The sequence below is a fragment of the Hipposideros armiger genome, unplaced genomic scaffold, assembly GCF_001890085.2.
Source record: "Hipposideros armiger isolate ML-2016 unplaced genomic scaffold, ASM189008v1 scaffold_357, whole genome shotgun sequence".
NCBI lineage: Eukaryota > Metazoa > Chordata > Mammalia > Chiroptera > Hipposideridae > Hipposideros > Hipposideros armiger.
Genome location: NW_017731707.1, coordinates 1,263,066 through 1,279,841, shown reverse-complemented (window position 1 = coordinate 1,279,841; position 16,776 = coordinate 1,263,066). Strand labels below are relative to the sequence as shown.

The 16,776-nt window shown below is 35.8% G+C and overlaps 1 protein-coding gene and 1 pseudogene across 5 annotated transcripts in view; one reads left to right on the top strand and one right to left on the bottom strand.

Annotated features, from left to right (window-relative positions):
- Positions 1–1,018: 1,018 nt before the first annotated feature.
- ADH1C (alcohol dehydrogenase 1C (class I), gamma polypeptide) overlaps positions 1,019–16,776 on the bottom strand; it is a 28,248-nt gene continuing 12,490 nt past the window's right edge. For all 5 annotated transcript variants that reach the window (XM_019661661.1, XM_019661656.1, XM_019661658.1 and 2 more), the window contains exons 5-10: positions 16,356–16,443; positions 16,039–16,258; positions 13,886–14,146; positions 5,334–5,469; positions 4,572–4,710; positions 1,019–1,298 (exon numbers count right to left, since the gene is read on the bottom strand). In XM_019661661.1, coding sequence (XP_019517206.1) covers positions 1,274–1,298; positions 4,572–4,710; positions 5,334–5,469; positions 13,886–14,146; positions 16,039–16,258; positions 16,356–16,443 — 869 coding nt within the window. In that variant the 3' untranslated portion in view covers positions 1,019–1,273. The remainder of the gene's footprint in view (positions 1,299–4,571; positions 4,711–5,333; positions 5,470–13,885; positions 14,147–16,038; positions 16,259–16,355; positions 16,444–16,776) is intronic.
- LOC109392937 (60S ribosomal protein L22 pseudogene) lies at positions 1,305–2,057 on the top strand (annotated as a pseudogene).

Sequence of the window (16,776 nt, the reverse complement as noted above, 5' to 3'; positions counted from 1 at the left end):
GCTTTCAACATTTAAATAATTAAACTAATTCCAGGGTTATAGGCTTGATTTAAGACATGATAGTTAATAGAAAAGTCCTAGATTGAAAATAATTTTTTGCAAAAGTGTACATCTGTGTGAGTATATATATATATATATATATATATATATATATATATACAAAACATATTGCTTTGGATGTTTGTGCCATTTTTTTTATTATATTAAGAAATTACTGTATTTTTAGGTGGAGTAAATGTGCCATTTCTTAGTTACCATTTTATATGCTGTGTCCACAGCTGCTTCATTCCCATCCCTACATTTCAAGCCACCATATTACTTTTTAATTACTTATGACTCATTTTTAGTTCATTGTAATAATTAACTAAGATTATTCAACCAATAGAGCACTTTCATGAGTAAAAATTCCAGGTATTTTTAATATGCTTTCCTGAATAGTTCAGTTTTCACATTTAATATCTGAACCTCACATTTATCACAGATACCATAAAACTGTTTTTATTTAAAAGAACAATTACATATTTACTGCAAGCAGTATAAAAGCAATAAATGTACTTTCCTCCATCATATAAAAAAATGTGTATGCAATGTGATATAAAGATGATGTATTACAGAATTGTACACCTGAAATCTATGTAACTTTGCTAACAATTGTCAACCCCAATAAGCATCAGATAAAAAAAAATGTGTGTGTGTGTGTGTGTGTGACATTTTCCTACGAAATTCCCTGCATTTAGACATTCCAGGTTTTCTTCACTTATGAGTAGTATTTCCCAGACTATAGTTTTTACCTTAGGGCTTTGGTACATTTCATTAAAAGGAAAATACAGACAGTAGAATAGAGGCAAAAGTAGAAGACTTCAAGCACAAGAGCCCATCATGTGTGTGCTGGGGTAAAGCATAATAAGGACTTCCTCCACTGGGCTTAAGTGACTAAGGGTGGCAAAGATACAAACAGTGCAAAAAGCCAAAAGAAATACTTTTCCTCAATGAGAAAGGTGACACGATTCAACATGAATGAAATGATTCAGAAGGGATGTTTATTGAATCCAGTTACTCAGCTAATAATTGATCCACCTCACTTGATCGAATTTACTTGGATTTTAAACATTTGCTTGAAAGATGATTTTACATCAATTTTTGTTTCTTAAAGCTCCCATGTGTAACTTATTAATAACATCTCTGAAGAACAGAATTATTAATGTTGATTGGCTGATGTTCCAGGTGATGAAGAAGCCAGAAGACTGCTGCTAGTGAAGGTGCTTGTGTGGTCTCAAAATGTCAGGATGGTACGGATACTGAAACAGAAAATAAAGGGTATTAACGGTTTTAATGTTTAGGTAATTCCTACTCTTCCATGTGACAGTCCAAGGAGCATTCAACGGGCCTCAGTGAAAAGCTGCCTGTGTCTCCTGCCACTCCATTGCTACCCCTATGCTTTCAAGTCAAGCCAAAGAGCAACTCACCTTTTCCTGGTTTACTCTTGTGTTTTCTCCAACCTTACGCTCACACATAAAATCCTGAACATGACAGTTCTTTAGGCTTCATTATGTATCAGCATCCTCAAAAAATCATGTTTGAGAGCCTACAAGCCTGGCATAATAATGAATTCAAAACAACAATGGGTACTTTCTGCCTCTAGTGTCACCATGATGCTTGTGAAAAAACTTATGGGGAAGGGAGGCAAAAAACAGAAGCAGGTTCTGAAGTTTACCCTCGACTGCACCCACCCTGTAGGAGATGGAATCATGGATGCTGCCAATTTTGAGCAGCTTCTTCAGGAGAGAATCAAAGTGAATGGGAACGCTGGGAATCTCAGTGTGTGGGGGGTGGGGGGCAACAGGGGGGGGTAGTAACCATTGAAAGGAGCAAGGGCAAGATCTCTGTAACTTTTGAGGTGACTTTTTCCAAAAGGTATTTAAAATATTTCACTAAAAATATTTGAAGAAGAATAATCTACAAGATTGGTTGCACATAGTGTCTAACAGCACAGAAAGTTACAGTTGAGTTACTTTCAGATTAACCAGGACGAAGAAGAGGAGGAAGATGAGGATTAAAACTCATTTATCTGGGGGCCAGCCGAATGGCGCATTGGTTAAGAGCTGGCTTGGGATGCCAGCTCTGAGCAGCAGGGCCCTGGTTCGAATCACACATGAGGACCAGTGACACTGCCCTCTACAGCCAAGATGGTGAACAACAGCTCGACCTGGAGCTGGGCTGCTGTGAGTCGCCGGCGACAGCACAAGCTGAAGCCCCTGCTGCAGTGGGCTGCCATAAGCTACCATGTGTGGCCAGCAGCCAGCGTGAGTGGCCAGCAGCTAGTGTGAACTGCCAAGAGCCACCGTGAGTGGCTGTCCAGAGGTCAACGACTAATTTGCCTCACCCGAGAAGAGCACGATAATAATACCAACATGGGCCAGTGAAGCGACATCCTCCACAACTAGACTGAAGAACTAAAGAACAGCAACTTGTCTGTTTCCCTTCCCCCGATTCCCCAGCACTGTTCCCCTCCCCCAATTCCCCAATAAAATCCTAAAAAAAAGTTAAAGAAAAAACACATTTATCTGGAATATTTGGTATGAGTTCTTGAATAAAGCTTGGAAACCAAAACCAAAGAAACAAAACACCCAAAAAAACAAAACAACAATGGGTAATGACATATAAGTTCTTTCTGTTTCTCACATGCTCTGTTAGATGCTTCTGGTGCATTTTATCATTTAAACCTCAACTTAAACAACAGCTATAAGGCAGGTTCTAATGTTATTTCCATTTTAGAGATAAAAATACTAAGGCCTAAAGAGATTTGTAACTTTCTCTAGGTCACACTTCTAGTGTGGGGTGCTAGGGTTTAAACCCAAATACAAAACTGCACAAATTACAAGCTGACAGGTAACCAGACTGAAGGAACTGATGATAAAATAAAGGTAAGACCATGTTGAAAGTTTAAAAGAGCTCTGATAAAGAGATGCTTAAGAAGTCTTAGAAGTAGATAATAAAGTTGATTTGTATTCAGAGAGACTTCATTCTTGGGAAGATAAGAAATGTAACATTTATACTGGAACTCATGTCCTTTCTAAAAATCATATTTTGATGGGTAAATACTTTTAGAAAAAGAAGGTCTCTGTGCCTTTAAAAAATTATATATATATATGCATATATATATAAGAAAAATACATGTATGTCTATATATTTAGAAACTGAAGGACAGTGTAAAGTAAAAACAACCTGTAATTCCACAATCTAGAGCTAATCAATGTTAATATTTCTTGAATTTTGATCAACTTTTTTCAAGTCATATGTAAATTTTTTATTGTACTTGTGGAAAACTTGGGATCATATTGCATATATGTCTGTATTCTCTATTCTGTAACTTAAAACTACTTCATGTGAATGTCACAATTTAATGAAATCATCTCTTCTTAATGGATTCATTAATTTCTAGTATGTGGTTGGAATTTATTTGACTATCCCCTTAATGTTGGGCTTTATTGGTGTTTCCAGTTTTTTATATTACAGACGATAGAAGAACATGATTAAGTAGGTATGTTTGCATATCTGATTATTTCTACAGAATAGAGTCCCAGAAAAAGAACTGCTGGGACAAAGAATCGAAGTTTTCTTTTAATGTTTCTGATACAAATTGTAAATTGCTTTTCAGAAAGAATGTAATCGGGTCCACTATTATGCTTGCTTCTTTCCTTCTTCAGTAATGTTTATTAAACTAAGTGTCTAGTATATGTTACATGTGTGGGTGCTTAAGAAAAACGTTCAAGTTAAAGTTGAAAGCCTCATGGGAAGAGTGAGGTAGCAGAAAAAGCATGAGCTATGGAACCAGAAGGTAGAAGTTAGATATGAGTATGATTGCCTATTACTAGTTGTACCTCATATGTAAATGCAGGTGACAAAATTCTTCTTTTCAGGTTGTCATAAAAACTAAATGTTAGAGGCAGGAAATGAAATTGGCTTATTTTCCTAAGCTTTGAAAAAAATGTAAGACTTAAACATTTAAAACAGCATTCCCCTTTACAATAATTTTTTATTTGTGAAAAATTCTTTGTAAAGTAAAAAATAATAATAAAAATGTTTTTTTATGAAAAAGTCGTGATATGTATATAGAAAAGAATCCCAGTGTAGCTCCACCTACTCCAATAATGAGTCAGTCCTGAATATAATTTAAATTTACAGCTATTGATGGTCAACATTTTTAGGTAGCCAGGCAGAGCCTGCAGTGACTCCATGTTATAGTATAATTATGACTGTGACTAAATCTTTTTCCTTGCAACGGTGAGTGTGCTCCTGTAAATAAAGATGAGTGGCTTTGATCACTTAAATTCACTGCAATCAACATACGAAATTTGGTTTCAGCAGAACAGGAAATGTAAAGCAACTGTTCTTAACTTCTTATAGTATGACCTTAAGTGATCTACATGCAAAGACTAAACTAATCACGGAAAACCAAGGCACTCCAATGTTTTCCTTATACTTCTACCTTTTGTCTCTGTTAACCACCCCACCCCACCACCACCACCACCACCACCACCACCACCAATAAAAAGAAACTTAAAATCTACCTCTTTCCAGACCGAAGCAGGTCAAATCCTTCATTTATTTTTTCAAAAGGTAAAACATGGGTTATTAACATATCTAATGGAAACTTCTTAGCCATAAAATCAGCCACAAGTTTGGGGACAGAATCTTTACTCTTATAGCCTGAAAAGAAAACAACATCATTGTTAAATGCAGCCAGGGTAAGAGAAGAATCGGAGAGGAGACTTTCCAAATAGAATTAAAATGAAAGTTCTACTACTATCCACAACTACTCAGATGACTATTACTGAGGTTAATAAGAGAGAAATTGCTTCGATATCCTTGATATCCTTTTACAGTGGCTAGACGTTTTTTCTTTTTCTTTTTTAATCTGCCTACATAAACCAGGGTCCTTAGCTATTAGCTCTCTCACAGAGAAATTACAGTGCGGATGGTTATTCCCAAAGCCAAGGAGCAAATTGAGCAATTGTCTAAATTTGGGCAATGACAGCCGTCATGAATTATTGCTTATGAATTTCCTGGGTCCTACTAGGTATTTCAGCGCCCTGTGCAGTCACATATATAAAAAGAAGTGGTGCTGAAAGATCCTAGTTTAGGGGAACACCAAAAAAGTCTGTCTCCAGAACCTGTGCGATAGTTCCACATCTAGTTGATTTGGAGCCTATAGAAACAATGGACTTTTTTTTTTTTAACCATGTTGATTTTCAAAACCAGGCCTTGTCACCTGTAAAAGGGAAGAAATTCTGAGGTTAATGAGAATTCAGCCCTCAAGCTTAAATACATACCACCAAAAACTGCTCCTTTCCAGGTACGCCCACCCAATAGCAGCAAGGGGTTCATGGAGAGATTTTGGGTATTAGGAGGTACTCCTACAACGACACTTACGCCATATGCTTCTTGACAGCATAACAAGGCAGACATCTGGAATACAATGAATAGTTGGCATCATTAAAGTGGATTCTCTTCTAGTCCCTATTCGTGATACACGGTATTCTGTTAACATTGATTGGGCTGGATTGTGAGCATGTGGAGAGAAGAGGTTAGGCCTTTAGCTTCTTCGTTTCCCATTACGCCTACCATAGTGCTGTGGCTTTAGGAAATGCCCAGAAAATAATATTGGGTCATCAGAAAAGTCATGACGTATTTTGTGTATGTTTTTCAAAGGTCATTTATTTATATAAAGAACAAAGATCAATCAATGATATATTACCCATTTTGTTTGATAACCTTTTGCCATTTTTCAGTGAGCTTCATAATTTTTTGTTCATAGAAGGACCTGTCTTTATTTGTGAAAAACTGAACAAGGTGCTGATTTATAGCCTCATCTGAATTGAACATTATACCACGCAAGCAGTTTTGAAGAGAATGAAACAAGTGGAAGTCTGACAGCACAAGGTCAGGCGAGTGTGGTGGGTGTGGCAACACATCCCATCCAAGCTCCAATAATTTTTGACAGGTGATCAAACTTGTGTGTAGTTTTGCATTGTCACAATGGAACACAACTCCTTTATGATTAACAAGCTCTGGATGTTTCTGGTTGATGGATTCATTCAAACTGTCCAATTGCCAACAGTACACATTCGAATTGATTGTTTGGTTCCTTGGTAGGAGCTTGAAAAAACACGACACCTTTAAAATCCCACCACACTGAGCATAACCTTCCTCTGATGAATGTCTGCTTTCCATGCCATTTGAGGCAAATCACCACATCGGGACCAAGACTGTTTGCGCACCACATTGTTGTAAACAATCCACTTATCACCAGTTATCAGTCGCTTCAAAAAAGGATCATTTTCCTCATGTTTAATGAGCATATTGCAGATGTTTATATGCGCCATCAAATGAACTTCTTTGAGTTCATGCGAAACCCAAATATCGAGCTTGCTTACGTATCCCAGCTTCTTCAGGTGGTTGTGAACTCTTGAATGACGGATGTTCAAATGTTTCTGCAATTTCTCCTGTTGTGTAATGTGTGTTTGATTCGATCAATGCCTTTATTTTGTCATCATCATCTTCGGTGGGGCTCCTTGACCGAGGAGCGGCATTGAGATCAAAATCATGGAATTTCGTGAACCATCATTGGCTCTGATGTTCTTATAGAGCATTGTCACTGTAAACTTTACACAACTTTTCACAAGCTTGATGCATGTTCTTCCCTTTATGGAAGTAAAGCAGTAAAATATGGTGAAAATGCACACTTTGGTCTTCCATTTTCAACTTGTAAAATCTCCAAAACTCAACCAAATTGCTCAATTTTTTTTTAGAATGAAGCTAGAACTGTCAGCTGTCAAATGACATAGCAATAACATAGATGCGAATGACTCTAGTACTTCCAAAAATAAACTAACGCCATCTGTTGCAAACATGCATCATGACTTTTCCAACAACCCAATATTTGGAGCAGACAATGCATAAATTTGTGTATGCTTAATTCTTCCTTATAAAGTAATGAAGAGGGGAATATCATTACAAAGATATATCTGTATAAAGTCTGGTTCCTCAAATAAAAGTAATGTTTTTTCATCACATGACTCTCAGGCAATCTAGGAGTTGATTAACTCATTATTTATTTATTAAACAGATATTTTGAACTCAGTGCTTTGAAACAGGTATTTTGATGGTGAACAAGATATAAGGTAGATAACATCATCACAATTTGTCTCTTGTCCACTTGATGGTCTCCCTTTTTAATGGTTCCCTATATTACTGTCTATTTCTCAAGTGGGCACTTTTTTCTGATTTATTTTTTTCAAAGATTTTTATTAAAATATAGCTAACATACAATATTATATTAGTTTCAGGTGTACACCACAGTTACTCAACATTTATATACCTAAATCAGTGATCACCATGATAAGTCCAGCAACCATGTGACACCCATACTATGCTATCACAGTATTATTGATTATATTCCCTATGCTCTACATTACATCACCATGACTTATTTGTTTTATAACTGGAGATTTGAACCTCTTATTCCACTTCACCTTCCCTACTTTTTTAATTTTTCAATTACAGTTAATATCCAATATTGTTTTATGTTAATTTCTGGTGTACAACATAGTGGTTAGATTTTATATAATTTACAAAGCGATCCCCCTGACTAGTCCAGCACTATACATAGTTATTACATTATTATTTACTATATTTCCTATACTGTACTTTACATCCCCATGACTATTTCATAACTACCAATTTGTACTTCTTAATCCTTTCACCTTTTTCACCCAGCCCCCAAATCCCTTCTTATCTGGCAACCATCAGCTTGTTCTCTGTACCTATGAGTCTGTTTCTCTTTTGTTTGTTCATTTATTTTGTCCTTTAGATTCCACATGTAAGTGAGATCATATGGTATGTGTCTTCTCTGTCTGACTTATTTTACTTAACATAATACCTTTCAGGTCCATCCATGTTGTTGCAAATGGTAAGATTTCATTATTTTTATGGGCAAGTAATATTTCATTTTATATACATACTACCTCTTCTTTATCCAGACATCTACTGATGGGCACTTAAGTTGCTTCTATATCTTGGCTACTGTAAATAGTGCTGCAGTAAACATAGGGGTGCATATGTGTTTTTGAATTAGTGTTTTGGATTTCTTTAGATAAAAACGTGGAAACAGAATTTCTGGATCATAAGGTAGTCCTATTTTTAATTTTTTGAGAAACCTCCATACTGTTTTCCATAGTAGCTGCACCAATTTGCAATCCCACCAGTGCACAAGCATTCCCTTTTTTCCACATCCTCACCAACACTTGTTTATTTATTGATGAAAGCTATTCTGACAGGTGTGAGGTGATATCTTGTTGTGGTTTTTATTTGCATTTCTCTGTTGATTAGTGATGTTGAGCATCTTTTCATATGTCTATTGGCCATCTGTTTCTTCTGTTTGGAGAGTTGTCTATTCAGGTCCTCTGATCATTTTTAATTAGATTGTTAGTTTTTTTGGTGTCGAGTTGTATGATATCTTATAAATTTTGGATGTTAACCCCTTACCAGATGTTTCACTGGTGAATTCAGCGGGTTGTCTTTTCATTTTATTGATGATTTCCTTTGCTGTGTGAAACAGTTTTAGTTTGATATTGTCCCATTTGTTTATTTTTTGTTTTGTTTTCCTTGCTTGAGGATATAGATCAGAAAATATATTACTAAGAGCAATGTCAGAGAGTTTACTGCCTATGTTTTCTTCTAGGAGTTTTCCAGTTTCAAATCTTACATTTAATTTTTTAATCTATTTTGAGTTTGTTCTTGTATATGGTGTAAGAAGGTGGCCTAGTTCCATTTTTTTTGCATGTATCTGTCCAGTTTTCCCAACACCATTTATTGAACAGTCTTTATCCCATTATACATCCTTGCCTCCTTTGCCATAGATTGATTAACTGACCACATAGACGTGGGTTTATTTCTGCGCACTCCATTCTGTTCAATTAATCTATGTGTCTGTTTTTATGCCAGTACCATGCTATTTTGATTACTATAGCCTTATAGAATAATTTGATATCAGGTATTGTGATACCTTCAGTTTTGTTCTTTCTCAGTATTGCTGTGGCTATTCATGGTCTTTATGGTTCCATATAAATTTTAGCATTATTTGTTCTAGTTCTGTGAAAAATGCCATTGGTATTTTGATAGAGATTGCACTGAATCTGTAGGTTGCTTTGGGTAGTACGGACGTTTTAATGATGTCAATTCTGTCAATCCATAAGCACAGTATATGCTTCCATTTATTTATATCTTCTTTGATTTCTTTTTTAAATGTCTTCTAATTTTCTGAGTAAAACTCTTCTACCTCTTTGGTTAAATTTATTCCTAGGTATTATTTTTTGGTGCAATTGTATTGGGCTGTCAGAAAAGTCATGATGTATTTTTTCTATGTTTTTCGTTGCAAAAATGCATCATGACATTTCCGACAACCCAATAAATGGGATTTTTTTCTTAATTATTCTTTTTGATAAATCATTATTGGTATATAGAAATGCAATCAATTTCTGAATATTAATTTTGTATTCTGTTACTTTATTGAATTCATTTTTCAGTTCTAATTGTTTGTGGAACTTTTAGGGTCCTCTTAGTATCATGTCATCTGCAAATAATGATAGTTTTATTTCTTCCTTTAAAATATGGATGGCTTTTATTTATTTTTCTTGTCTGATTGCTGTGGTTAGGGCTTCAAGTGATATGTTGAATGAAAGTGGACATCCTTGCTTGTTTCTGATCTTAAGAAAAATGCTTTTTGCTTCTCACCATTAATTATGGTGTTAGATGTGGGTTTGTCATATACGGCCCTTATTATGTTAAATATGTCCCCTCTATTCCCATTTTGCTGAGAGTTTTTATCATAAATGGAAGCTAGATTTTGTCAAATGCTTTTTCTTCATCTGTTAATATGATCATATGATTTTTATTCTTCATTTTGTTTATTTGGTGTATCACGTTGGTTGATTTGTGGATATTGAACCAAACTTGCATCCCAGGAATAAATCCCACTTAATCATGGTGTATCATCTTTTTAATGTGTTGCTGAATTCCATTTGCTAATATTTGATTGAGGATGTTAACATCTATGTTCATCAAGATATCAGCCTATAATTTTATCTTTTAGTAATGCCTTTTCCTGGCTTTGGAATCAAGGTAATGGGGCATCGAAAATGAGGTTGGGAGTCTTTCATCTTCTTGAATTTTTTGGAATAATTTGAAAAGCATAGGTGTAATTCTTCCTTGAATGTTTGTTAAAATTCCCCTGTGAAGCTATCTGGCCTAGCTTGTTTATTGGGAATTTTTTTTATTACTGATTTGATTTTGTTAGTAGTAATCAGTTGGTTCAGGTTTTCTTTTTCTTCTTGATTCAGTCTTGGAAGATTGTGTGTTTCTAGAAATTTATACATTTCTTCCAGATTGTCCAATTTGTTAGCATATAATTGTTCATAGTATTTTCTTATAAACCTTTGTATTTCTGTGGTGCCATTTGTCACTTCTCTTTCATTTCTGATTTTAATTGGGTCCTCTCTCTTTTTTTCTTGATGAGTCTGGTTAAAGGTTTATCAGTTTTGTTTATCTTTTAAAAAAACCAGCTCTTGGTTTCATTTATCTTTTGTATTATTTCGTTAGACTCTATTTTATTTATTTCTGCTCTTGATCTTTATTATTTCCTTCCTTCTATTCACTTTGGGTTTTGTTTGTTCTTTTTCTAGTTCCTTTAGGTGTAAGGTTAGATTTTTTTATTTGAGATATTTCTTGTTTTTTGAGGTAGGCCTGTATTGCCATGAATTTACCTCTTAGGACTGCTTTCACTGTGTCCCATAGACTTAGCATGGTTATGTTTTCGTTTTCATTTATATGTCTTGAGATATCTTTGACTTCTTCCTTGATCTCACTGTCAACCCACTCATTGTTGAGTAGCATGTTATTCAGCCTCTTTGTGTTTGCATGTTTTTCACTTTTTTCTTGTAATTAATTTCTAGTTTCATATCATTGTAGTCAGACAAGACACTTGGTGTGATTTCAATCTTTTTAAATTTATAGAGCCTTGTTTGGTGGCCTAACACGTGGTTTTATCTTGGAAAATGTCTCATATGCACTTGAAAAGAACATATATTCTGCTTCTTTGGTGTGAAAAGCTCAAAAAATATGAATTAAATCTATCTGGTCTGATATTCCATTTAAGGCTGCTGTTTCCGTGTTGAATTTCAATCTGGAAGATTTATCCATTGATGTCAATGGGGTATTAAATTCCCCTACTCTGACTATATTACTGTCAATTTTTCCCTTTATGTTAATATTTGCTTTATTTATTTAGGTGCTCTTATGTTGGGTGCATAGGTGTTTTCAAGGGTTATATCCTCTTGTTGGGTTGACCCCTTTATCATTATGAAATGCCTTCATTTTAAAGTCTATTTTGTCTGATATAAGTACTGCAACTCCAGCTTTTGTTTGTTTGTTTGTTTCCGTTTGCATGAAATATCTTTTTCCGTCCTTCTGCTTCCAATCTGTGTGTCTTTCAATCTGAAGTAGTTCTCCTGTAGACAGCATATGTATGAGTCTTGTTTCTTATCCATTCAGCTCTCCTATGTCTTTTGACTGGAGCATTTAACCCATTACATTTAAAGTGATTACTGATAGGTAGGTAGTTATTGTCATTTTATTATTATTCTTTTCCCTTTCTTCTTCTTAAAGAAGTCCCTTTAACATTTCTTGTAATACTGGTTTGGTGGTGATGAATTTGTTTAGGTTTTTCTTGTCTGGGAAGCTCTTTTTCTGATTTCTGCATTTCATTTTTTCCAGCCTTGTTGAAGTACAATTGCCAAATAAAAATTGTATGTATTTAGTTTATACAACCTGATTTCTTTAGGGTGTACAATGTGATGATTTAATATACAAATTCAAAGTGAAATAATTACCACAATCAATTTAATAATACATTACCTCACATAGTTACCATTTTCTTTTTTGTGGTGAGAACACTTCATATCTATTCCCTTAGGAAATTTGAAGTATAGAATACAATATTATCGAATATAATCACTATACCGTACATTTGATCCCCAGAATTTACTCATGTTATAATTCAAAGTTTGTACCTTTTGACCAACATCTCCCCATATCTTCCCCCAAACTGAGCCCTGGCAAACACTGTTCTACCCAATTGTCCTAAAACTTCAACTTTATTAGATTTCACACATAAGCAAGATTGTAAAGTTATCTGTCTCTGTGTCTGGATTATTTTACTTAATATAATGTCCCCCAGATTTATTCATGTTGCAAATGGCAAGATTTTCCTCTTTTAATGGCTGAATAATATTCTATCTTATATATATCACAATTTCTTTATCTATTCATCTGTCAATAGACACTTAAGTTGTTTCCACATCTTGGCTATTGTGAATAATGCTGCAATAAACAGAGGGGTGGAGATATCTAATCAAGATTGTGACTTCATTTCCTTTGGTAGATACCCAGAAGTGGATTGCTGGATCACATGGTAGTTTTATTTTTAATTTTTTGAGGAAACTCTATACTGCTTTTCATAATGGTTGAGCAAATTTACATTTCCATTCCCACCAGCAGTACACAAGTGTTGCCTTTTCTACATACCCTCGACTACACCAATCTCTTGTCCTTTTTGATAACAGCCATCTTAACAGGAATGGTAAGATATTATTTCATTGTGGTTTTGATTTACATTTCCAGGATGACTAAGGGTGGTGAGCACCTTTTAACATACCTGTTGGACTGAGATGGGCATGTTTTACATGTGCTTTTACCTCCGAAAAATGTATATTGGTTTTTCTTTAAATGAAACCTGTTATTATGAAATTTCAGAAGAAAGCCTTCTCCCTCCAGTCAGGTTTTTATACATGTCCATAGTATGAAAATTGTTCAGGATTCCCCAGCAATATACAATAATTAGTACTTTGATTTTAGAGTGTGACATTTGGAAAACCAGACACCCTCAGAACATGTGGCTATTGGACATTTGTTGTCTTCAAATAAAGTAACCATCTAATTCCATTTGAGAAAATGGAGGGTATATAGCTGGAGACATCTTCCCCATGGTAATTGATGATGTCTGTAATTATTCAAAAGTAATATCATGTATATTCCAGAGATGATGTAAGCATAGCAAGACTGGAAACGGTACTTCCTATCAGTAACACCATCTGACATTTATAAAGAGCTTACCAATTGACAGGTGGCACTGTGCTAAGTATTTTACATGCATTATCTCAAGTAATCCATAACGTTATGAGACATGAAGCTCTTAAATTTTTTGGTGGAAAAATCTGTTCACTTTTAAAAGTATTCAGTCTAATTCACAGATTTGGGGCTTACTATATGTGCCAGGCACTGTCTGTTGTGGTAAAATGGGGCATATTGTATGTTAATAAAATGATACTTGGCCTTAAATTGCTCACTATTCATTTTAATCAAATTAGGATACATAAAAAATATCAGAATTCATAAAAACATAAAAATTGTTAAACCATTTTGTTAAACAATATGAGGGAAAAATTAAAAATGAAACTTGCCAATTTGAGAACAGAACATATTATTTATAGTTACTTGAATTTGTTTTTTTAATCTAAAAATTAAAAAAGGAAATTTACAATGGCTCAGTAAAATACCCCTCTTCCCTCTCTGAAGGGGAACTATTACTTGAGATATTTTGATTAGCTAATGTAATAAAACATTTCTTATAATACTAAATTAAAAAATGGAGATGGAAAATCACCAAAGTCTTAAAAATATTCTGTGCATATGATATTTATATTCTGCTGCCTAAAAGCATAATCTAGAATGCAGAAACAGGTATTTCAAGGCATTTCATGGTACGTACCATGGTGTCAAGGCGACCAATGACTTCAAACGAGAAATCCACACCTCCACCACTCATTTCATTCAGCACCTTGTAGATGGGTTCCTTGAAGTCCTGTGGGCTGACGCACTCAGTGGCACCCACTTCTTTTGCCTTCTCAAATTTATCTTTGTTGATGTCCACCCCAATTATCCTGGCCGCTCCTGCTGCTTTACAGCCCATAATAACAGACAGGCCAACTCCTCCAAGGCCAAACACCACACAGGTGGAGCCCTGGGTGACCTGTGTTTCAGAGAATTCAAACATGGATTAAGTAATAATCGTTAAAAAGTTCCTAAGGTGTATGGAGTGTCTTCCGTTAAGAGATGTTACTCAGACTCTTACGTCCAACCTGCTGTCAAAACCTCTTTCGGCTTCAGTCGCTTCATATTTAAAGTGAGGGGTTAGACTAGATCAGCGGTTCTCAAACTTTGCCGGACATTAGACTCACCTGGGGAGCTCTGAAACCATTCAGTGCCCAGTTCACAGCCCATAATCAATCATATCAGAATCTCTGCAGGTCAGACCCAGTTCACTCCCAAGTGACTCCAATGGTGAGCCCAGGCTGGAAGCCAGGGAACTGGATGGTTTTTGAGCTCTAAATGCCAATGACGCTCATCTTAAAGAGAAGTTGTGGTTTAAATCTATTGACAGCCAGTTTCAGTACATTGCACATACATGAAAGCAAATTTTGGGAAATGAAATTAGTGGAAAAAGATTATTCCAGGAGACCAAAAAATTAATCCAGTCAAACCCTCAATGATTTACTCCTTGGTTCATTAACTTTTGGTAGTCATGGCCAGTGTAATGAGAGCAGAAATTAGCTGTGAAGCATGGAAGAGTTATTCTCAGCTTAAAGCCAAACCTAACAACAGGGGAAACTTAACAGGGAACTTTAAGATAACACAGCTTGAGACCATATGATCTTAGTGGGTCTTTATTCTTCCTTTTAAAAATACACTAATGAACAATAACACAATAAAAAGTTGATCTACATTTTAATAATGGATGAAATTCATTATCAGGAGAGCCTATGGCTTCTGCTCTGTATACAAGCTCAGATGATGCAATTACCCAAGGGACTTAGTAGTAGAGTCATAGAAATTTGAAAAACACATGCCCTCAATTGTTGAAATTGGCTAGGGACTGTTTAATAAACCTAGACTGGTATAGGAGTCAGCCTTCAGTGTGGGTAAACTATTCCTTCTATCTCAAGTAATCATTCTCTGGGGCACACCAGCACTTTGTGCCTTACTTAAAAACACATGAGGCTTGTGTCTGTGATTGTAAAATGCAGGTAACTATGTATTATGGTTTAAGATTCATCAGGAGTTTTTATAAAGACATGCTAGTCGCAACTCTCATACTAACCAGCCGTAAGATTTGGGGTAAATAGCTTGTACCTGGGCTTATTCAATTACCAACCTTATGGAAAGAGGAGCCTTTAAAGAATTTCTCCCTAAAATCTACCACCTCTGAGGGTGTGTGTGTGTGTGTGTGTTCATGGCAAGGGAGGAGAAATCCCCTAATGAGTGGAACAAATACATAATGCACCGCTGATGCTTCATTGCTTTTTTCATAGGGATCCACAGAGCAGGTATGTTGGTGATCCTTGGTCTAGAGGTATATCAAGTAAGGATTTAAAATCTACTCTTGATCCTACTTCTGGGAGTATAGGATCCAGGACTAGATGCTCCGCAAAGGCAACTCCTTTACGTCATTTAGTTTTGCTGCCTCAGAACCTAGCAGAACCTACGGTGCCTGGCGCATGTTGGTGCTGACTAACTGTAGAATATGAGGCCCTAGCTCTAAAATTTATTAATCCCCAAAAGAACAAATATAGGAAAGTAATAATTGAAAATGGCACCTTTACGTTTTCTTCACTAATTGTCAACAGCTTTTTCACTTGTTATAAACAGATACATTTTCTAGGATATGCTCTTAATTTTTTCTGAGGGCATTTTTCAACCCCTCATTGACACCCTAAATTCTATGGAGTATATCAACATCATTGTGGTAGCAATGGTATGAGTAAATTTATGAAGAATTATCTCTGATTCCTGTGAAAAATCACTTTCCTTTTGGTTTCTCACAGTCCAAGTGCAACTGGTTTTATCATCTATTGCCATCCCTACCTTGGCGACTTTGACTGCAGACCCATAACCAGTAGTGAATCCACAGCCAATGAGACAGACTTTCTCCAATGGTGAGGCTGCATCGATCTTGGCCACCGACATCTCATCCACCACTGTGTACTGGGAAAAGGTGCTGGTGCCAATGAAGTGGCTGACAGGCTTCCCTCTGCAGGTGAACCTGCGGGTACCATCCTGCAAGGTCCCCTGGAGTTTGCTCAAACTGGCCAGTGCAACACAGAGACACACAAGGGCATGAGACAGGAGCAGAACTCATGTGCAAATTCATTGCTTGTGTAAAAAGAGTATCAGAAACTCACTCATTTTTCACGCAGTAGTTGCCTTCCGGGTGTTTACAAACACTGCATTTTCCACACTGGGGAATAAAGAGTGGGATGACTTTATCACCTAGAGAGGGATAGAGCAAATTCTTATTAAATTTCTATCCAGGAACTAATAGAGCAAGAACCTAAAGCTTATGCATATGGATTAGAGGCATTTGTCTTTGAATCATCTCTAAGAAATAGGATCCAGTCACCACGATGTCATTGGTCACTGCCTGGGAGCATTGTTATTGGCTTGGGTTTATATGTACCTGAATATTGCCAAAGAGGAAATACAAATGTGGGAAATGTGGATTTAATAGTTGTCTTTTATTGTGTGCCCTTTCTCTTGGTTGTTTTATACATAGCATCTCATTTAATCCTTAGTAATTCAATCAAATATTCTCACTGTAAGTAA